Raw genomic sequence first — 22,857 nt, forward strand, 5'->3', positions numbered from 1 at the left:
GAGTAGGCAAACCAGACACTCTCCACATCAACACTGACAAAGAAACAGCAAGAAATACTGTTTACCCACAAGCATAAATAAATTACATATATTAGAAACCAACACTTTTCTCATTACTTTATTTTCCAGAACACCAGACTGGGCCACAGCAACGCCTGGCAGGGGACAGCTAGTATATATATATGTATATACTTGCCCTGGTACACACACAATACAATATACAATAATATATACATCATAATAATTACAGTCTATTATTTACTTTTTATATAATAAACTAGGCTATATATAATAATATATATAATATATGTATATAATAGTATATATATATATATATATATATATATATATATATACATACACACAATACAATATACAATAATGTATACAACATAATAATTACAGTTTATTATTTACTTTTTATATAATAAACTCCTCTGTTGCACCAGCTCCACTGGCTGCCAATTTGCTACTGGGCACAATTCAAAGTGCTGGATTTAGCCTTTAAAGCCCTAAATGGTTCTGGCCCGACCTATCTGTCTGAACACATCTCCTCCTATGAACCAGTTAGGATGTTAAGATCGTCTGGGGAGGCCCTGCTCTCGGTCCCGCTGGCTTCACAAGCACGCCTGGCGGGGACGAGAGACAGGGCCTTCTCAGTAGTGGCCCCCCGGCTGTGGAACGCCCTTCCTACAGACATTAGATCGGCCCCCTCCTTAGTGGCATTCCGGAAGAGAGTGAAGACCTAGCTCTTCGAACAGGCTTTCAACTAAGCAGTGCAGTTGATTGATTATTGGAATATGGATTAATGGACAACGAGATCGGATGCTGATTCTATTGATGAGACATGATGGATTGTTGTTTTGCTGTATTGTTGTATTGACGTTCTGATGTTAATTAAGTGATGTTACTGTTTTAAATGATTAATGATTTTGTACTGTGTTGTTGATACAGGTTGTTAACCGCTCTGAGTCGCCTGATGGCTGAGAAGAACGGTATACAAGTGAAGTATATATATATAAGACTGGGTTCCTCTTTCCAACTACTTCCACACCCGTCTGGGCTCTAAAATGTCGATTAAATGGGGAATGCGTGTAGATACTTAAACACAGATCTCCCCATTGCTTGTATGAAACTCTGATTGGCGTTCCCCAGATATGTTGCCATCATCCCCAGCTAGCCTTGGTAGTTAGAGTGAAAAGGATACTGTATTTTTCAAGTTTGTTCCCTAAGATGCTAGTACAATGCTGTTTGAAATGTGATATTTCTTGTTTGCTTGCTTTGCTGCCAGAAGGTGTCTCTGCGGCATGCTGCTCAAGTGGAAATTCCGACCTCTAGCTGAAGGTGATGAAATGCCAAGCCAGACAAAATTATAGATTATCATATTTCTACTACCAGTTTGTTAGGAATGTGTGACAGTACTTTTCCCATAGGCTTTCACATATAAAGGAAGGAGTTAAAGCAGTCTTATAACTGGAACTCAGCAGGAATGGATCCCAAAAGTAAGTGTGAGATCAGCCCGGAATCAGAACCCCCGGTAAGTTGTTTTGCTTTGCTCTTTAGCCATTTGAGTGAAAAATATATTTCATAATATCACAGAATCATGGAAGAGACCATCTAGTCCAGTGGTTCCCAACCTATTTTTGATCAGATACCAGTTGACCAGAGATTATTTTGACCAGAGACCACTTTGACCAGGGACCACTCTCCAACATTAGTACCAAAAGGCCTACGAATCAGTTTTTGGTCAACTTTAGATTCGGTTTGGTTATTTGGGGTGCTTATTCAGAAAATTGCATTGGATAGACCACATCAGCTCTAGTTTCTGAAACAGAACATATGCCATCCAGTAGTCACCATCTGCTCACCCACAGAAAACCATATTTAATAATAATCTAGAGGAGGGCGACTAAAAGATCAAGGGTCTGGAGAAGAAACCCTATGAGAAGCCGCTTAAAGAGCTGGGCATGTTTAGCCTGCAGAAGAGAAGACTAAGAGGAGACATGATAGCTGTGTTTAAATATGTGATCGCCTACAGAAAGCTGTATTTAATAATCTAGAGCAGTGTTTCTCAACCTGGGGGTCGGGACCCCTGGAAGGGTCGCGAGGGGGTGTCAGAGGGATTGCCAAAGACCATCAGAAAACACAGTATTTTCTGTTGGTCATGGGGTTTCCGTGTGGGAAGTTTGGCCCAGTTCTGTCACTGGTGGGGTTCAGAATGCTCTTTGATTGTAGGTGAACTATACATCCCAGTAAACACAACTCACAAGTGTCAATGTCTATCTTCCCTAAACTCCACCACTGTTCACATTGGGGCATATTGAGTATCCATGCTAAGTTTGGTTCAGATCCATCATTGTTTAAGTCCACAGTGCCCTACCTGTATGTAGGTGAACTACAACTCCCAAACTCAAGGTCCCACCAAAGTGTTTTCTGTTGGTCATGGGAATTCTGTGCGCCATGTTTGGTTCAATTTTATCACTTGTGGAGTTCAGAAGGCTCTTTGATTGTAGGTGAACTATAAATCCCAGCAACTACAAATCACAAGTGTCAATGTCTATCTTCCCCAAACTCCACCACTGTTCACATTTGGGCATATTGAGTATCCATGCCACGTTTGGTTCAGATCCATCATTGTTTAAGTCCACAGTGCCCTACCTGTATGTAGGTGAACTACAACTCCCAAACTCAAGGTCCCACCAAAGTGTTTTCTGTTGGTCATGGGAGTTCTGTGCGCCATGTTTGGTTCAATTCCATCATTGGTGGAGTTCAGAAGGCTATTTGATTGTAGGTGAACTATAAATCCCAGCAACTACAACTCCCCAATGACAAAATCAACCCCCCACCCCAAACCCCACAAGTATTTGTGCCAAATTTGGTCCAGCAAATGAAAATACATCAGATATTTACATGACAATTGATATCAGTAGCAAAATGACAGTTATGAAGTAGCAATGAAAATGATTTTATGGTTGGGGGGTCACCACAACAGGAGGAACTCTATTAAAGGGTCGTGGCAATAGGAAGGTTGAGAACCACTGATCTAGAGCTTATGTGGTAGTAGTAAACTTTTGAGCGTAGTGAGCCTCTCCCCTCTCAACATCCCCGTTGCCTCGGCACTATAAGAAAGTTTTGTGAGACCAGTCGCTCTCATTGCCGCATGGTTTCGAGGCAATGGTGTAGTAATGGCGAAGCTGTGTGCTATATTTTTGTTCTTGCAAGCCACTGGAGATCCACAAACCACAGGTTGGGAACCACTAAAGTCCACCAGCCCTGTTCTGCCATGCAGAAATATTCAATCCAAATACTTCTAATAGATGGCCATTCAACCTCTGTTTAACACTTACCAGAGAAGGAGACTCGGCCAATCTCCGAGACAGTGTGTTCCACTCTCAAACAGATCAAGGAATTATAAATGGATAAACCAGCTTGCATTTATTTATACCATTTCTTGATCATCGCTCATATTGCCAAAGTTTTCCTGGCAGTCTACAATAGGTTAAGAAACATGTATAATATTTATTATCAGCAGGTGTGTGCATACGCCTATTTTCCTTCAAGCCACCTACTTACAATAATGCCATTAATTTCGTGATGTTTTTTAGATGGTGGTTTATCATTGCCTTTTTTTGAAATGTAGCCCACAACACCTGGAATACCTTAATGGTTTCTCATTCAAATATTAACTGGGCCTTACCCTGCCGACTTTCCAAGATCAGATGGGATCTGGTATTGTCAGGGTAGATTAACAGATAAAAGCATTTAAACACAGACTTGAAACAGGTTCCTTAAAATAGTTTAGAACCACACTGTGCTCAAACAGCAATTTACTGTCGAAGGCTTTCATAGCCAGAATCACTGGGTCGTTGTAGGTTTTTCCGGGCTATATGGCCATGTTCTAGAGGCATTTTCTCCTGACGTTTCGCCTGCATCTATGGCAAGCATCCTCAGAGGTAGTGAGGTCTGTTGGAAGTAAGAAAATGGGTTTATATATCTGTGGAATGACCAGGGTGGGACAAAGGACTGTTTACTCTCTGTTGTTTTACTGTTTGCAGGAAACAGCAAAACAACAGAGAGTAAACAATCAAGCACATCAAGTCACCTCTCAACAAAAGATTCCCCCAGGCACTTCCAAGCCATTAAATGCTAATCAAGGTGGTCAGTTGAAACATTCACACCTAGCTCCAGCAGACAAAAGTCCTTTGCCCACCAAACCTTTCCAGTATTTTCTGTTGGTGATGGGAGTTCTATGTGCCAAGTTTGGTTCAATTCTATCATTGATGGAGTTCAGAATGCTCTCTGATTGTGGGTGAACTATAAATCCCACCACGACAACTCCCAAAAGACAAAATGAACCCCAACCCCAACCCCACCAGTATTCAAATTTGGGTGTATTGAGTATTTGTGCCAAATTTGATCCAGTGAATGAAAATACATCCTACATAGCAGATATTTACATGACGATTCATAACAGGAGCAAAATGACAGTGATGAAGTAGCAACGAAAATAATTTTATGGTTGGGGGTCACCACAACATGAAGAAATGTATTAAGGCGTTGCAGCATTAGGAAGGTTGAGAACCACTGATCCATATGGTATAATTATTGCAAACTGACATCACTTTAACTGCCATGGTTCAATGCTATGGAATCATGGAATGCTACGTCTGCCATGAACAGATCTATCTATAGGTGTGTAGACTGCAGGGAATCCTCAATCTTAAGGAGAAAGATCATGGGTTGGCCTTACCTTTGATGAAAGAGTTTTCCCTCGCCTCAACAAGAACACAAACTTGCCATCTTCTTTAATGAGCAAAGAAGAACAAATTAATCAATTGGTTGCCATCATTCTATAAATTCACATTGAGATGATGAAATGGCGATTACAGTGCATTTTCGGATAAATATTGGCTTCGTTCTCTCAGTGCCATCAGTGGAGAACAACAAAGAACAAGGGTCTTTGTTGCAGCCCAAGGTGATTCTCTTCTGTCCTGGAACAGTTACATTGTACATGTCAAAGTGAATGGGAACGGAGTTGGGCTGCTGAAATGCTAACACCAGCCTCAGCAGATTCCTTTTCTCTTTCACTTTTTCTAAAAGATAAAAATGAAGGTTGTACAATAAGATGGAAGCACTTTGGTTCTTTTAGAAAGGGTTGTCTAGATTCTATATCGACCACAATCTTTTGACCCACCGCCTTGCTGTTGCTGGAGTCACGGGGAGAGCTTTAAACTGGCTGTCCTCCTTTCTTCACAACCGTGGACAGCGAGTGGAGAGGGGAGGCCTGATCTCTGAGAGGTCCCCTCTATCTTGTGGGGTTCCTCAGGGGGCCATTCTCTCCCCTCTGTTGTTTAACATCTATATGCGACCACTTGCTCAGCTGGTTCGAGGTTTTGGGCTTGAGTGTTATTAGTACACCGATGACACTCAGTTGGTGCTGAAGATGGAAGGCCGACTGGACTCTGTACCCGATTGTTTCCATCAGTGCCTCGAGGCCGTTCCTGGATGGCTGCGTGCCAGCAGGTTGAGGGTGAATCCAGCAAAGATGGAGATCCTATGGCTGGGTCGACCGGGCAGTGGGGACATCCAGCTGCCTACCCTGGATGGCAAGGCGCTACGTCCGTCATCATTGGTAAAGAGTCTGGGAGTCCTTTTGGACCCTCTGCTGACGATGGAGACCCAGGTCTCCGTCGTTAGCAGAACCGTCTTTTTTCATCTGCGGCAGGCTAGATGGCTGGCCCCTTACCTGTCCAGGGACGACCTAACTATGGTGATCCAGGCTAAAGTCATCTCAAGACTGGACTACTGTAACGCCCTCTACATTGGCCTTCCTCTGTCGGTGATCCGGAAGCTCAAGTTGGTACAAAATGCAGCTGCTCGGCTTCTTGTGGGAATTCCGATGAGATGCCACATAACACCAATCTTACTGCAGCAGCATTGGTTACCAATTGAGCACAAGATCACTTTCAAAGTGATGGTACTCACCTTTAAGGCCTTGCATGGTCTGGAGACGATGTACCTGAGGGACCGCCTCACCCCCTACCAACCCCAGAGATCCCTCCGTTCTGAGGACCAAGATCTATTGGAAATTCCCAGTGTCAAGACCTTGTGTCTAACAGCAACCAGACGCAGAGCCTTCACAGCAGTGGCACCATCACTCTGGAATACTCTGCCACCTGAAGTCCGTGCCGTGCGGGACTTATCAGCTTTCCGCAGGGCATGTAAGACATATCTGTTTTGACAGGCCTATGATCTCTGACATTGTTGTTTTAAATTGTTTTAAATTGTTTTTAAATTGTGTTAGATTTTAGCCTGTTCTTGTAAGCTGCTCCGAGCCCCAGGGAAGTGGCGGCATATACATTTGAATTATAAATAAATAAATAAAGATAAAATAGGGCACAATTCTAAGCTAAAATGTGTGTCACTTCTAAAAAAGTGAACTTTATTAAGTGCTGAGCACTATATACCAGTATGTTATTGCAACTAGAGCAAGGAAGATTTATTCTCCAGAGCATCCTTTATCTCTTACAATACCAGAGCAAACAACCAGGCCCCACTATCAGGCACAGGCACAGTTCAGTAAACAAAGCTCTCAAAATGTGGAAGATCTATTTAAGACTAGCTTAGGTACCCAGCAATACCCGAGTTAGGTCTTTTTAAATTATAAATATTAGAAGTAGAAATTGTTTGTTTTGGGGTTTTATGAATGATAATTACCATTTGGGTGAACTACAACTCCCATCACCCTGGGTCAGTTTCCCCCGAAACACTGCAAGTGTTCAAAGTTGACCATGTTGGGTATGCATACATAACAAAATAGCCCACTTGTACACAAATAAAAGGAATATAAATTAGTTCAGCCAATAATGTGACTGGTGAAACTTATTATACAGTTCAGAAACACAGCATTCACAAAACAGTATTATATGCATTGTCGAAGGCTTTCATGGCTGGAATCACTAGGTTCTTGTGGGTTTTTTCGGGCTATAGAGCCATGTTCTAGAGGCATTTCTCCTAAAAAAGGAGAAATGCCTCTAGAACATGGCTCTATAGCCCGAAAAAACCCACAAGAACCTAATATTATATGCGTTTGGTACAGTCACTCATGATGCGCTCCATGATGCGCACCCCACTCCAGGCCTTTCTCTGGTGGAAAGGTTATAAACTTGGTACTTGTTCCCCTTAGAAATATAGGTTTTTATGTTTAGTGCAGCGGTTCTCAACCTGGGGGTCGCGACCCCTCAGGGGGTCGTTTGGCCATTTTCTGGGGGTCGCAAAGCCACATTGGCTGGCGACGCCCCCTCCAAAATGGCGGCTGACCCCCTGCGCCATTGGCATTCCCGCGCATGAAGCCATCCGCCTGTCCCTCATCTCCTTCTGATGGCAGAAGGAGGTGAGGGATGGGCGAGTGGCTCCTTGGGCGCCCCTCGCCTGGTCCGCTCTCCCGCCGGCCAGCAGGGGTGCGGAGCAAGCGAGGGCTCTTCGTTGCAGGTGAACTATAAATCCCAGCAACTGCATATCCCAAATGTCAAGGTCTATTTTCCCCAAACTCCACCAGTGTTCACATTGGGGCATATTGAGTATCTGTGCCAAGTGTGGTCCAGATCCATCATTGTGTGAGTCTGCAATGCTCTCTGGATGCAGGTGAACTACATCTCCCAAACTCAAGGTCAGTGCTCACCAGACCCTTCCAGTATTTTTCGTTGGTTGTGGGAGTTCTGTGTGCGAAGTTTGGTCCAATTCCATCATTGGTGGAGTTCAAAATGCTCTTTAATTGTAGGTGAACTATAAATCCCAGCAACTACAACTCCCAAATGACATAATCAATTTTCCCTCCAACCCCACCAGTATTCAAATTTGGGCATATTGGATAACGTAAGGTAAAGGTTTTCCCCTGACATTAAGTCCAGTCGTGTCCAACTCTGGGAGTTGGTGCTCAATTTCTAGGCCAAAGAGCCGGTGTTGTTCATAGACACCTCCAAGGTCATGTGGCTGACATGACGGCATGGAGTTCTGTTGTTGGGTATTTGTGCCAAATTTGGTCCAGTGAATGAAAATACATCCTGCATTTCAGATTTTTACATTATGATTCATAACAGTAACACAATTATAATTAGGAGGTAGCAATAATAATAATTTTATGGTTGGGGGTCACCACAATGTGAGGCACTGTATTAAGGGGTCGAGGCATTACGAAGGTTGAGAACCACTGGTTTAGTGGGATAAGATACTCTGCTATGTGTTTGATCCTAATTGCGCATATGCACGCATGCCAAGATCCATCATTGGTTGGGTTCATAGTGTTTTCTGTATTGGGTGAATTACAATTCCCAACCTACAAGGTCAGTTTTCTCTAAAGCCCGCCAGCATTTAAAGTTGATCCTGTGGGGTAAACTATAACTCCCAAAATCCAAGGTCAACCCCCACCCCACCTCAAAAGCCTTCCAGTGATTTCTTTTTGTCATTGGGGGGTGGGGGCGGTCTGTGTGCCAGATTTGGTCCAGATCTGTCGTTCACAGTTCACAGTGCTCTCTGGAAGTGGGAGACATCTTGGAAAATTGATACTTGGAAGATAGATAGATAGATAGATAGATAGACTCACTTTTATGAGATAGATAGATATAAAAAATGAATTGCTACACAATGCATTTATAGATAAAGCAATTAAAACATTCTATGGCAGTAGTTCTCAACCTTCCTAATGCTGTGACCCCTTAATCCAGTGGTGACCCCCAACCATAACATTGTTTTCGTTGCTACTTCATAACAGTCATTTTACTACTGTTATAAATCATAATGTAAATATGAGAGAGGGCCTTCTCGGTGGTGGCTCCTTGGCTGTGGAACACCCTTCCCGTAGACATCAGGCTAGCCCCCTCCCTGTTGATATTCCGCAGGAAGCTGAAGACCTGGTTGTTTAAGAAGGCATTTGAATAGAAGTGCAATTGACTGGTAACTCGACCATAGGAATGGAACAATGGAAATGGTATCGGATTGTGAATTTGACGATGAGACGACTCGGAATGGCTTGTAGTAATGTTGATGTTTTTTGATGAGATGTTTTTGATAATGATGTATTGTGGATTATTTTATTCTATGTTGTATTTTGCACCTGTTTTCTATGTTGTACACCGCAATGAGTCGCCATTAGGCTGAGAATTGCGGTATATAAGTGAAGTAAATAAATAAATATCCGATATGCAGGATGTATTTTCATTCACTGGAACAAATTTGGCACAAATACTCAATACACCCAAATATGAATACTGGTGAGGTTGAGTTTGTCATTTGGGAGTTGTAGTTGCTGGGATTTAGAGTTCGCCTATAATCAAAGAGCATTGTGAACTCCACCAGCAATGGAATTGAATCAAATTGGGCACACACAACTCCCATGCCAACAGAAAACACTGGAAGGGTTTGGTGAGCATTGACCTTGAGTTTGGGAGTTGTAGTTCACCTACATCCAGAGAGCACTGTGGACTCACGCAGTGATGGCTCTGGACCAAACCTGGCACAATTACTCAATATGCCCAAATGTGAACACAGATGGAGTCTGGGGGAAATAAACCTTGACATTTGGGAATTGTAGTTGTTGGGATTTATAATTCACTACAATCAAAGAATATTCTGAACTCCACCAATGATAGAATTGGGTCAAACTTCCCACATGGAATCCCCATGACCAACAGAAAATACTGTGTTTTCTGATGATCTTTGGTGACCCCTCTGACACCCCCTCGCGACCCCCTTAGGGGTCCCGACCCCCAGGTTGAGAAACACTGTTCTATGGGCTTCATAAACTACCATTTTCTTTTAGCTATTTTAAAGAGGCATTGAGATCTGGGGCAGGATACAAAAATTATTGGGAAGGAACAGCATATGTAGTACATCTCTATTTTTTTTAAAAAAGCCAAAAAGGAGAGGATGGTCCTTAATAACATCTCACCAGAAATTTCTTGGAAGGAGACTACTACTCTCTGGCTTGGTATAATAAATTATATTTCCATGTAAATAACACCAATTAATTCTTATTCTGCATCCATATATAGGAATTATGTAGAGCAATTTCAATGTCTTATCTTGTCCTTGTTGGGAGGACATTGTGGCATGACATTTCAGTGGTCATCTTAGAGAAGAAAAAAATCAAGTTCTGTACTTGGGAGAGGGGAGGGTAGTGATCTTGCATTTCCCATCCAAACCTGTGCCTTTCTTCCCCAGGCCTACAAATTTATACCCAGAGTTCCCAAGGATAGGAATCAAATGATCCTCATCTCTATTGTTCTGGTACTTCTGGTCACTATCATTATTGGAGCTATTCTCATCGGCGTCCACGTTACTCAGGAACACACGGAAAAGGTGAGTAAAACATCTCAAGCAATGTTAATGGTATTCAGAAGGTGGATCCATTCCTGGAGGTTCTCTCCATAAGCTGCTCTTCTAAGCTGATGGGACCCTAATATGAACCATGCAGCTTCAGGGTTTCTGTACTGAGCAACAAAGTGGCATCTGATGGTTTCTATGTTCAATGCAGTAATCAATCAACTCTAGGACCCCTTCCACACAGCTGAATAAAATCCCATATTTTCTGCTTTGAACTGGAATATATGGCAGTGTGGATTCAAATAACCCAATTCAAAGCAGATATTGTGGCTGCCAGTTTGCTACCAAGCACAATTATTATTAATTATTATTATTATTAAACTTTATTTGTGCCCCGCTAGCATCTCCCGAAGGACTCGATGCGGCTTACAAAGGCCAAGGCCTCAACACAACAACAACAGACAATAACAATACAATGCAAACAAATTAAAAACATAAGCAATAACAAAAACAAAACATTACACTATTACGCAATGAAACCAGGGCCGGGCTAATGAAGGGTACAGGTTAAAAAAGTGCTGGGTGTAAGAGGTGATATGTTGGGATTCTGGGCAAGTGCAATGTGCAGAGAGTCTTAAACTCTAATAAAGTGCTTCTGGGACGTAGTGCTGGAGGTTATCCTATTCTGGAAAGGCACATGGAATAGCCAGGTCTTCAAGTTCTTCCTAAAGACTGCCAACGTGGGTGCTAGTCTAATGTCTTTGGGGAGGGTGTTCCAAAGTTGGGGGGCAACCACAGAGAAGGCCCTGTCCGTTTGCACCAGTTGAAACTTTTGGGCTGTCTTCAAGGGCAGCCCCATGCAGAGTGCATTGCAGTAGTCCAGTCTGGATGTAACCAATTTCAGCATAAGAACAAACCTACAGAACCTATCTTGTTTGTAGCTGAATACCTAAAGGCAGAAATGCTTAAAAATCTCAGGAGAGTATTCACTAGAACCAGATTTGAACAGATGGATACAATGGTTAAACATGGAAGATTTAACCAGGTTCCATATAACGTACGTTTCTGTATCTGTGGGGCGACAGAGGTAGAGGATACTACATATATTCTGTTTAATTGTTTTTTTGTACAAGAAAGCGAGAAATCAATACCTCGGACCATTCATTACATAGAAGACTCACTGGGATCCCCATATCAGAACTACATTTTAATGTCTGGCCAAAATGCTAAGATAACACACCAAACAGCCCTTTTTCTGCATAAAGCGATGCAGCTGAGAACTGCGTATTTGGAGGCGATTGGGGTAAACTGTAGGGGTGACGCAGATATCTGAATTGGATTGGGGTTGTGTAATAGCTGGTCTATTTTAACCTTTGTTTTAACCTTCGTCCTTAATGTCTATGGTATGACGTTTTACCTTGGCACTGATTATATTTTTAATTATCTTTAACTTTTAACTTAATTGAGTTTTAATTGTGTTTTAATGTATGTTCACTTTTACAGGAGTTTTAGGACAGTGTTTAGTGTCTATTTGTGCATTTTCTTGTTTTGTCTTTTACTGTTGATATGCTCAGTGGACTAATCAATAAACTTTACTATATCTACCTTGTTTGTAACTGGGAATTGCCTGTACTACGCTGTGCCTTGTCTGTCCTGTAGATCATTAAAACCACTACTAAAGGAGCAAATGGTGAAACGGTGAAGCAAACTGTGATGGTGGACACCCAGGAAAATGTGGCTGTATTTTACATCCACAGCAACACCACCTCAGCCACTGTTGTTTACGACTATCAGCAAGTAAGTCCTGAGAAATCTTCCAGGGGGGCGTCAAAATGGTTCAAGGCATTCTACCACCATAAATTGGACCGAGAGCATATTTGGATTATACGTTGCTTTAACGTATAATCCCACCACTCAGGATGGGAGCACTGAAAACTCAACAGCCCACTGTGAAGCATTTGCTCGGTTCTTCGCGGACAAAGTTGACTTGATCCGTTCTGGTCTGGACACCATGTTAACAGCAGTCTATGAGAATGTAACACGAGCATCTGCTTGTCTGGTTTTGATGGATTCTTTTCAATTGGTGAAACCCGAGGATGTGGACAAGATACTTGGAGGAATGAGAGCAACCACATGCATCCTAGACCCCTGCCCATCCTGGCTTCTAAAGGAGGCCAGAGGGGGATTGGCTGAGTGGGTGAAGGTGGTGGTTAATGCCTCCCTTCGGGAAGGCAACATTCCAGCGATCTTAAAACAAGCTGTAATAAAACCACTGTTGAAAAAACCATCACTGGACCCCACTCAATTTGTCAACTATTGGCCTGTTTCCAATCTCCCCTTTTTGGGCAAAGTCCTGGAATGTGTGGTGGCCTAACAACTCCAGGTATTCTTGGAAGACACGGATTATCTGGATCCGGCGCAGTCTGGCTTTAGACCGGGACATGGTACCGAGACAGCCTTGGTCTCCTTAGTTGATTATCTACGGCGGGAGCTAGACAGGGGGAGTGTGTCCTTGTTGGTTCTGCTGGACCTCTCAGCGGCCTTCGATACCGTCGACCATGGTATCCTTCTGGGACGCCTCGCCAGAATGGGCCTTGGTGGCACTGTTTTACAGTGGCTCCTGTCCTTTCTGGGGGGTCGCACCCAGAAGGTGTTATTGGGAAACACCTATTCATTCCCACATCCTTTGTCTTGTGGGGTTGCTCAGGGATCAATACTGTATCCCATGTTGTTCAACATATACATGAAGCCGCTGGGGGAGATCATCCGGAATTTCGGGGTGCGATGCCATCTGTACGCAGATGATGTCCAACTCTGTCACTCCTTTCCACCCGCTACTAAGAAGGCTGTCCAGGTCCTGAACCGCTGTGCTTGGCCGCTGTGACGGTCTGGATGAGGGCGAACAAATTGAAATTGAATCCAGACAAGACAGAGGTCCTCCTGGTCAGTCACAAGGCCAAACAGGGCATAGGGTTACAGCCTGTGTTGGATGGGGTTACACTCCCCCTGAAGACGCAGGTTCGCAGCTTGGGTGTGATCCTGGACTCATCGCTGAGCCTGGAACCTCAGGTCTCGGCGGTGACCAGGGGAGCATTTGCACAGTTAAAACTTGTGCGCCATCTGACTTGGCCACAGTTGTCCACGCTCTAGTTACATTCCATATAGACTACTGCAACGCTCTGTATGTGGGGTTGCCTTTGAAGATGGTCCGGAAGCTTCAACTAGTCCAACAAACAGCAGCCAGGTTGTTAACAGGAGCAGCGCTCAGGGAGCATACAACCCCCTTGTTGCACCAGCTCCACTGGCTGCCAGTTTGCTACTGGGCCCAATTCAAAGTACTGTCTTTGCCCTATAAAGCCCTAAACGGTTCCAGTCCAACTTGCCTGTCCGAACGTATCTCCCCTTATGAACCACTGAGGACTTTAAGATCATCTGGAGAGGCCCTGCTCTTGGTCATGCCTTCATCACAAGTACGTTTGGCGGGGACGAGAGACAGGGCCTTCTCAGTGGTGGCCCCTCGGCTATGGAATGCCCTCCCTAGGGAAATCAGATCTGCTCCCTCCCTCTTGACGTTTTGGAGGCAAGTTAAAACGTAGCTATTCGAGCAAGCATTTACAAATACAGAGTAGCTAATATAGGAAATCGAATGAACTGACAATGGAATTGGACAATGCTTGAGAATAATGAGACGCTGATGATGTTGCTTTTATTGCTTTTATGATGTTTTATACTGTTTAATGTTTTTATCTATTATGTTTTATGTATACTGATTTGTTGGAAACCGCCTTGAGTCGCCAATTGGCTGAGAAAGGTGGTATATAAATACAGTAAATAAATAAATAAATTTAATAGTGGCTTACTAAATTTTAGATTTGTTGCCCTTGGTTATGCAACTGTTTAAAGATGTGCAGCACTGACTGTTGTATGCAGATGCCTCCAGTATGGATTAATGGGTGCAGAGGCTTGGCCTAACCAAGTTTGTGAATGGCCTCTGACCTGTCAACCGTTATGAATAACTAGCCGTCTCCTGCCACGCATTGCTGTGGCCCAGTCTGTGTATATGTGTTTTGTGTGTGTAGCCTTTAGCCAAACCCCAATCATACAATTTCATTCAATCCACTCATGCATCACAGCTATGGTGCTCCACTTCAGTCTGACCTGCCACGGTAATGCTTTGAATATGGATGCACAGAAAGGAGAGCTTGATCTTCAAGACATAGTCCCAATTGGCCAACTGGGCATACCTTCGATGCCTATTTTGCTCTGAAATCTTCTTTTCTCCTTGCTTTATTTCTAGAGTTTGATTGCCTTCCGAATTCACAGCAAAAAACAATGCTCAGTGGTGGTGATGGATTTGGTTGACGTGCCCAGTCTACATGAGATCACCGAGCTGGTTGACCACTCGGGCAAACAGGTATGAGGGGATGAAATGCCAGCTATGGGATATTGCCCTGGAGAGGGTACAATATGTAGGAGCAGGGGCAGAGGGAGTATTTTAGGAAATGCTAAAGTCCAGGTAAACAACAGGTGGCATAAAATAACACTGGCCAGCACACATTTTGGTGCCTCAGATGTTAGCCCTGTTTCTGGGTATATTTGACCTGCAGATTCCAAAAATAGCACCAGTTTCCCCCATCTGTATTTTTGGGATGCAGAACATATGCCATCTATCTTCATAGAAAATCACGATAGCCATGTGTAAGAAAGTAGAGCTGATGCAGTCTATCCAATGCAATTTTCTGAATCAGTGCAACAGATAACTTCAGGAACAGGTCCAAAACTCAAGACACCAAGATAGACAGATAGATAGATAGATAGATAGATAGATAGATAGATAGATAGATAGAATGATTGCAATCATTTTTGAGGTATGAGCTCAGTTGTAGTAATGCACCTAAGTACATGACCTGGAAACACCTCTGGTTGTAATATATTGTTGCTTGTTGATTATCCTTTGAGAAACAAAATTCAGTATCCTTATGGCTTCCCTTCATCCTATTTTTCTTACTGTACAGACAGATATGCTCTGGCCATCAGTGGACTTACAGATCTGATTTATTGTTAACTAGCATGGGGATCTGACAGTGCCCAGGTTATTTGAGAAAGGCGTTGTTTGTCAGTGAACCAAGTTGAATCTAGATCCAATGTCAGCTGGGTTCAGTGGGTGCTGATAAACTACAACTCCCATATGAAAGTTCCATCATTCATGCCCCCTTCTCCTCCAAACTGCACCAGGATGTAGAGTGGGTCAGGGGGGCTCTGTGTGCCAAGTTTGTTCTTTATCGGTCTTTGGTGTGTGTCACAGTGGTCTCAGAAGTGAGTGAAAGTACTGCAATTCCCATCATCCATAGTCCACTGTCCCGCACAACACACCAAGATGTACACTGGGTCATGGGGGCTCTGTATGCCAAGTTTGGTCCTGATTTGTCATTGTTGGGGGGGGGGGCAGTGGTCTGTGCGTGCTGAAGTACTACAAATCCCATCATCCATTGTCCTTCTTCCCCCAAACCACACCAGGTCCTAAACTGGGTCATGGGGGTTATGTGTGCCAAGTTTGGTCCAGGTCCGTCATTTGTGGAGGTCGCAGCGGCCTGTGAAAGTGGCAGCCAATCAGAAAGCTGCTACATACATATATAAACTACCGCAAACATACAAACACTGACTTTTATTATAGATATAGATATAGATATATCTCATTGAACAATGAGGCAGTCCTTCCAGTCATTCCAAACCTTCATAAGCCAGAGTTTGAGGGTGTCAGGCCCTCCATGTGCTTTGGGACTATAACTCCCATCATCCCTCGCCTTTTAGCACTGTTGGAGTCAGTCCATCGGGATCTGAAGGTCCATTGGTTTCTGCTTGTTTTTCCAACTAAGTACAAGAAACCTATTTTCAGATGTGTACTATCTATATAAACAATTTTCCTTTGTTTCATGAAGGTCTCGGGAGAAGACAGCTTGGTTTACACCTTCAAGCAGCGAGGAATGGCTGACCGGAACGCTCTTGGGACCACCATTAATGTTCTCTGTAGTGATGTCCCTGTTTATTGGGCTGAGGTAAACTCTTAATGCTTTTGATTTCTTCTTTCCCAGGAAATATCTTTCTGGAAGTAATGCATAACAGTGGAGAGAAGATTAGGATCTACCGGTATATCCCAAGAGGTTTCAAGCCAATGTATTGTCAAAGGCTTTCATGGCTGGACTCACTGGGTTGCTGTAGGTTTTTTCGGGCTATATGGCCATGTTCTAGAAGCATTCTCTCCTGACGTTTCGCCTGCATCTATGGCAAGCATCCTCAGAGGTTGTGAGACCTCACAACCTTTGAGGATGCTTTCCATAGATGCAGGCGAAACGTCAGGAGAGAATGCCTCTAGAACATGGCCATATAACCCGAAAAAATCTACAACAACCCGGTTTCAAGTCAATTGGCAAACTTTCCAACTCCCATGTGCCCAATCCCGTTATTCTGACGATCACGGCCATGAAGGGCACAAGATTGGAGTGGACTCCTCTAAGGATGAATGATGCACAGCCATCCCTCCAGTTTCCCTTTTGACTTCTGCAGATTTGATTGAAATATTCTATGAATGTCTAGGACCTTCAGTGTGATTCTATGGTCTACTTCCTCCAGTCATACTGGAAGTCCTAGAGATCACACCTATAGAGAAACACCTATAGAGATCTCTAGATCCTCTAGTGAAATTTGATGTTCAGTTTCCTGCAGAAGTTGACTGTAGAGTCATGTTAGAGAGGTATTCTCTGGGATTTAAAAAATGTGTTTAGGATGTGGAACAATGGCTTCAAACTACAAGAAAGGAGATTCCGCCTGAACATTAGGAAGAACTTCCTGGCTGAGAGAGCTGTTCAGCAGTGGAACTCTCTGCCCCGTAGTGTGATGGAAGCTCCTTCTTTGGAGGCTTTTAATCAGAGGCTGGATGACCATCTGTCGGGGGTGCTTTGAATGCAGTTTTCCTGCTTCTTGGCAGAGGGTTGGACTGGATGGACCACGAGGTCTCTTCCAACTCAATGATTCTTTATTTTCACTTTCACTGGGTTTTGTGCCCATGACTCCAGTGAATATGGAAAGTTCACTTTCAAGTTCATTGAACAAGATGCAGCTATCATTGGAAGTCCCTTCTTGAGGTGGAGACGAGCTTTTGAGCTTCTGTTTGCCACACAAGACTACTTTCTTTTCTTTTCTTTTTGTAATTAATTTTTATTATAGTATAAACCATAATTTAAAAAGAATAGATTATTTTACATTGAAAGTGGGAGAACAATATGGGTCATAGAAAGTTGGAAACAAAACGGGATAGAGGGAGGGGAAAGAAAAGGGAAGAGGGGGGAAAAGGTGGTTGACTTCCATCTGGTCTTCGGTGGTCATTTGGTCTTTCTTCCATGTAGTCATATAAGATAGTTTGTCTACTTCCCCTTTGTCCCTTATGACTTCTTAAGGTCTTTTCTGTTCAATTTAAAAGATCTATTTTCAGCTACTTGAAATAGTCTTTAACCAGGTCCCAATTCGTTTGTTTCTTTGGTAGGCCTTGATTCAGAGGTAATCAGTATGTTAATTTGTCCATGTTCATTATCTCCAGAATCTTGTTTTGCCATTCTTTTTTTTTCTTTTCTTTGTTTGGTATCTCTTTGGATCTCCAATTCTTCGCATATACTATTCTGGCTGCAATAGCTAAATAGCTAAACAATATCTCTTTCTTTTTGTCTTTGTCAAGATCCAACATCTATATAAATAAAAATGTAATGTTCGTTTGTGGGATTAACATAACTCAAAAACCACTGGGCGAATTGACACCAAATTTGGACACAATACACTTGTGCTGTCGCATGCTGGGCTCCTAGAGAGGACTGTAAACAGGACTTAAATTCTGTTAGCCCAACGGGACGCCGGGGTTGCCTCAGAGAGAGGTTTTTGGGATTTCCCTGAAAAGATGGGCTCCAAAGTCTTTAAAGATGCAACAAAATCTTTATTACTGAACAAATAACAAATCTTCAACTATTAGCTTCAAAGTTTTCTCAATAAACTATTGGCTTTCTCAATCTTGCCCCGAAAGGCAGGCAACTGTTCCTTCACTGTTGGGAAAATCCCCGACCTCTACCTGGGCAATCTGTCTTCTCTTCTGTTGGCGTGGGACCCCTACACCCGGTCCAATCTGCTTTATGGTTGCCGCGAAGGGCCCTTACCAAACAGAGACTTTGCAGAACTTCCAGGAGGAGGAAGATGTTCACTTCCCAGTGATGGCTGGCTGAAGCGCTGTGGGACTGGATCTGTATATCCCTGGCCAAGCTATGGGACCTTTTCTCCCCGGCCAAGCTGTAAATGATGAAGCCTTTTACAGGAGGTCCTGGCTTAAGTCCTGTAAAGAAGGCTTCTCTGTATGGACTGAGCCAAAATGGCTCCTATTCCCTCCAAAACCCAAAAAAGGGGCGGAACTAGGGAACCTAATGATAATTGACAGGTCACTGACCCAATAACTGCAAAGTAAGGAAAGCCATCTAACTGCAAATGCATAGAACCTTAAAATACACGCAATAATCAACAAATAGCAAGATAAACTGGAGCTCCTGGTGCGTCTGTTCCAGAACAACACTTCTCAGGCCAATGAGTGATCATTACTTATAAAAACACTGAAAAACACAGCAGAAGGGACTTAAAAAGCAAAAAAAGCAAAAAGACGCTACAGTTCGTACGCAAAAATAACTCCCCCAGCAAACAAAACACACAATAGCATATCCACATTCTCTTCTGGACTACAGCTCCCAGCATCCCCTAGATCAGGCCCTTTAGGAGAGGGGGATGGTCCAATTGCACTGCTTCCAAGCTTTCTTCTCCTTGGGTTTCTTTGAGAGCATCCCAATCCCTGCATATTTCCAATTTCCTATTCCTAGACTGCAACTCCTAGCAACTCTCCAGATAGATAGATTAGATAGAGACAGATAAGCGGTAGGTAAAGCGATCAATCAGGAAGACTGCTGGGAAGTTTTTTGTTTGTTTGTTTGTTTTGTCGTGTCAGAAACTGCAAGTTGCTTCTGGTGTGAGAGAATTGGCCGTCTGCAAGAACGTTGCCCAGGGGATGCCCGGATGTTTTGATGTTTTACCATCCTTGTTGGAGGCTTCTCTCATGTCCCCGCATGAGGAGCTGGAGCTGACAGAGGGAGCTCATCCGCGCTCTCCCGGGATTCGAACCTGCGACCTGTGGGTCTTCAGTCCTGCCGGCACAAGGGTTTAACCCACTGCGCCACCAGGGGCTCCTAACTGCTGGGAGTTGCAGTCCAGGAATAGGTAGAGAAGGAAGAACAGGGAGAAAGAGGAAGGGAAAGAAAGGGGGGGAAGGAAGGAAAGAAGAAGAGAAGAAGGGAAGGAGAGAAAGAAAGAAAGAAAGAAAGAAAGAAAGAAAGAAAGAGAAGGAAGGAGAAAAAGAAAGGAGAAAAAGAGGGAGGAAAGGTTGGCCACAGCAACACGTGGTGGGTACAGCTAGTTCCTAATAAAAAGTATTCTGGTTCCTTTTGAATATTGATCTTTAAGATCTTTTGTATATCTGTATATTTTCTATGTCGTTCCAGAATTTTTTAGCTTTTGAGCAGTTCCACCAAGTATGAAAAAAGTACTTACTTTTTCACATTTCCAGCATTTGTTGGATGCATTTTTATAACATTTTGAGATATATTTTTTGTGACGTAATATACCACCTGTATATTATTTTAAGCCTGTTTTTTCTCCAGCCGTGCAAGACTATTTTCATGAGGTTTGACTAACAGACGAGAAAGTCTCCTGATCCTGGAAGGCGGAAAGATAAGCCTTTCCTTTACTAATAGTATTTTCTTCTCTTTATTTCCTTTTCTAGAAAAATCACAAGAAGCCACGGAGAAGATCAACCCCTTGCCCGGGCCTTTTGATTATTAGACTTTGCTTTGCATTTCTTTAAACCCATCCATATGTCTATGTGTGCTTGACAGATTACCTCTCGTGTTCACATCTGATGCTGAAGCCTGCATTCCTATTCGCTATTTCCTATTGGATTTAATCAGGAAGAACTCCATTGCTTTTAACACTGTGTCATGGACTCATAATAGTAACTGCTTCCACCTTAGAGTCATGTAGCTTTACTTTTTTGGGTGGCAAATAGAAGAAATTGAACTTTAAATAGTTCTTTGCTTACAGGGAGCGGTCAACTCCCCTGTTTAAACAGCTCCACTGGCTGCCGATAAGTTTCCGGTTCCAATTCAAGGCGCAGGTTATTACCTATAAAGCTCTAAACGGTTCAGGATCTGCCTATCTTCGTGAACGCATCCTCCCCTACAAGCCCACACGGTCCTTAAGATCTTCCGGAGATGCCCTTCTCTCGCTCCCGCCCCATCTCAGGCACGGTTGGTGGGGACGAGAGAAAGAGCATTCTCGGTGGTGGCCCCTTTTCTCTGGAACTCCCTCCCCAGGGAGATCAGGATGGCACCGTCCTTATCCACATTCTATAAGGAACTGAAGATGGGGATGTTTCGTTGTGCATTTGATTGACGATTCCTTGATAGATGGTCCCTAACCAGGATCTGAACTCAAGTTCCTATATTGTTAGGGATTCCTCATCTTCGGAAGAGGAAGGGGAGTAGGGAAGTGCCCAGGAATTGGAGGGAGAAGAAGAACCAGACAATGAGGTTTTGGAAGTGTCAACATTTCTAGAGAGACGAAAAGAGACAGAGCACAGACGGCATTCAGCTAGGATTTATTTATTTATTTAGACCATTTCTACCCCGCCCTTCTCACCCCCGAGGGGGGACTCAGGGCGGCTAACACAGGCAACAATTCAATGCCAACAGGATCAAAACAACAATATAAAATCCATTACATAACAATTAAACACTGATATTAATTAAAATTACATAACCACATAAAACAGATCACATAATCACAGGTCATAAAGCCATTTCCAATTTTCAAACAATCCTATTGTCTGAGTTCAGTGCCTAAAGTGCTGTTGTGCCCACTAGCCAAAGGCCTGGCTCCAAAACCACATCTTTAGTTTTTCCCTAAAAGTAAGGAGGGAGGATGCCGATCTAATCTCGCTGGGGAGCGAATTCCACAAGCGGGGGGTCACCACTAAGAAGGTCCTGTCCCTCGTCCCCACCAGACACATTTGAGATGCTGGTGGGACCGAGAGCAGGGCCTCCCCAGTAGATCTTAAATTACAAGGTGGAACGTAGAGAGAGATACATTCGGACAAGTAAGCTGGGCCGGAGCCATATAGGATAGCTGCTAAAAACGTTGAGCTAATTGGGAGACGCCCTAGCACCTCCTGCGTGGGGAATTCAGGGCTATAAATCAGAAGCAGGAGCAGTCAACTTTCGCTGGTAACAACGAACCTGATGCTTTCACTCCAATGGAACCTGCTTTATGTCTGCTGCTAAGGACTTCGTGATCATTGCCCGTTGTCTGATGGAAGAATGCTGTTTCTTTTGGGACTTTGTAAGAGACTTTAATTTGTGTCCGGATTAAGACTTCCTTGCTTTCTTTTGCACTCGTCAATTGCATTTGCTTATCCTTTGTGTCCGCTGAAATAAAGCATTTTTCTTTTACTTTCGGCATTGTATAAAGGCTGTTTTTGAAGGGCAACTCAGGACATATATTCGATTACTACACTTTTAAGTTAAGCTGAAATGATCCTGTTATAATTGCTCTATTCCTGTGCTACTATTTGTTCTATCCACCTTATTGACCAGCCTATCCCCTAACTCGTTTGCATATTGGTCCCATCCTCCCCAAAAATGAGACTAGAGGTATCTATGTTGTTGCTTATGATGCTTGTTTATCATTGTTTATGATGATGATGTTCTTATGTTGTTTTAATATTTTACTGTTCTGTTTTTAATTGTATGCTCCTTTGGTCTTGGCCCCATGTAAGCCACCCCAATTCCCTTTGGGGAGATGGAGACGGAGTAGAAAAATAAAGTTCTTCTTGTTGTTGTTGTGCTTTTCCTGCATGGCAGGGTGTTAGACTAGATGGCCCATGCAGTCTCTTCCAATTCCATGATTCTATTATTCTATTATTGTTTGAAGTCATCCATTGCACATCCAAATATGTCTAATCACCTACCATAATAGACAGTCTTCTTGTATCAGGACTGACCTACGTATAGTCTACAACAGCGTTTCTCAACCAGGGGGTCAGGAGCCCGGGGGGGGGGGCATGAGGGGGTTTCAGAGAGGTCGCCAAAGATCATTGGAAAAACAGTATTTTCTGTTGGTCATGGGGTTCTGTGTGGGAAGTTTGGCCCAATTCTATCGTTGGTGGGGTTCAGAATGCTTTTTGATTGTAGGTGAACTACAAATCCCAGCAACTACAACTCCCAAATGTCAAGCTCTATTTCCCCCAAACTCCACTAGTGTTCACATTTGGGCATATTGGGCACTTGTGCCACGCTTGTTCCAGATCCATCATTGTTGGGAGTTCACAGTGCTCTCTGGATCTAGGTGAACTATAACTCCCAAACTCAAGGTCAATGCCCACCAAACCCTTCCAGTATTTTCTGT

At 43.3% G+C, this 22,857-nt stretch overlaps 1 protein-coding gene across 1 annotated transcript; it reads left to right on the forward strand.

Moving 5' to 3' along the window:
* Positions 1 to 1,306: 1,306 nt before the first annotated feature.
* Positions 1,307 to 21,902, forward strand: LOC132782780 (surfactant protein C-like). The gene is made up of 6 exons (XM_060787694.2): positions 1,307 to 1,537; positions 10,219 to 10,356; positions 11,980 to 12,117; positions 14,618 to 14,734; positions 16,260 to 16,376; positions 20,180 to 21,902. The coding sequence occupies exons 1-6, from the start codon at positions 1,490 to 1,492 to the stop codon at positions 20,258 to 20,260; spliced, it is 639 nt and encodes a 212-aa protein (XP_060643677.2). The 5' UTR covers positions 1,307 to 1,489; the 3' UTR covers positions 20,261 to 21,902.
* Positions 21,903 to 22,857: the final 955 nt, after the last annotated feature.

The sequence above is a fragment of the Anolis sagrei genome, chromosome 7 (genome assembly GCF_037176765.1).
Source record: "Anolis sagrei isolate rAnoSag1 chromosome 7, rAnoSag1.mat, whole genome shotgun sequence".
NCBI lineage: Eukaryota > Metazoa > Chordata > Lepidosauria > Squamata > Dactyloidae > Anolis > Anolis sagrei.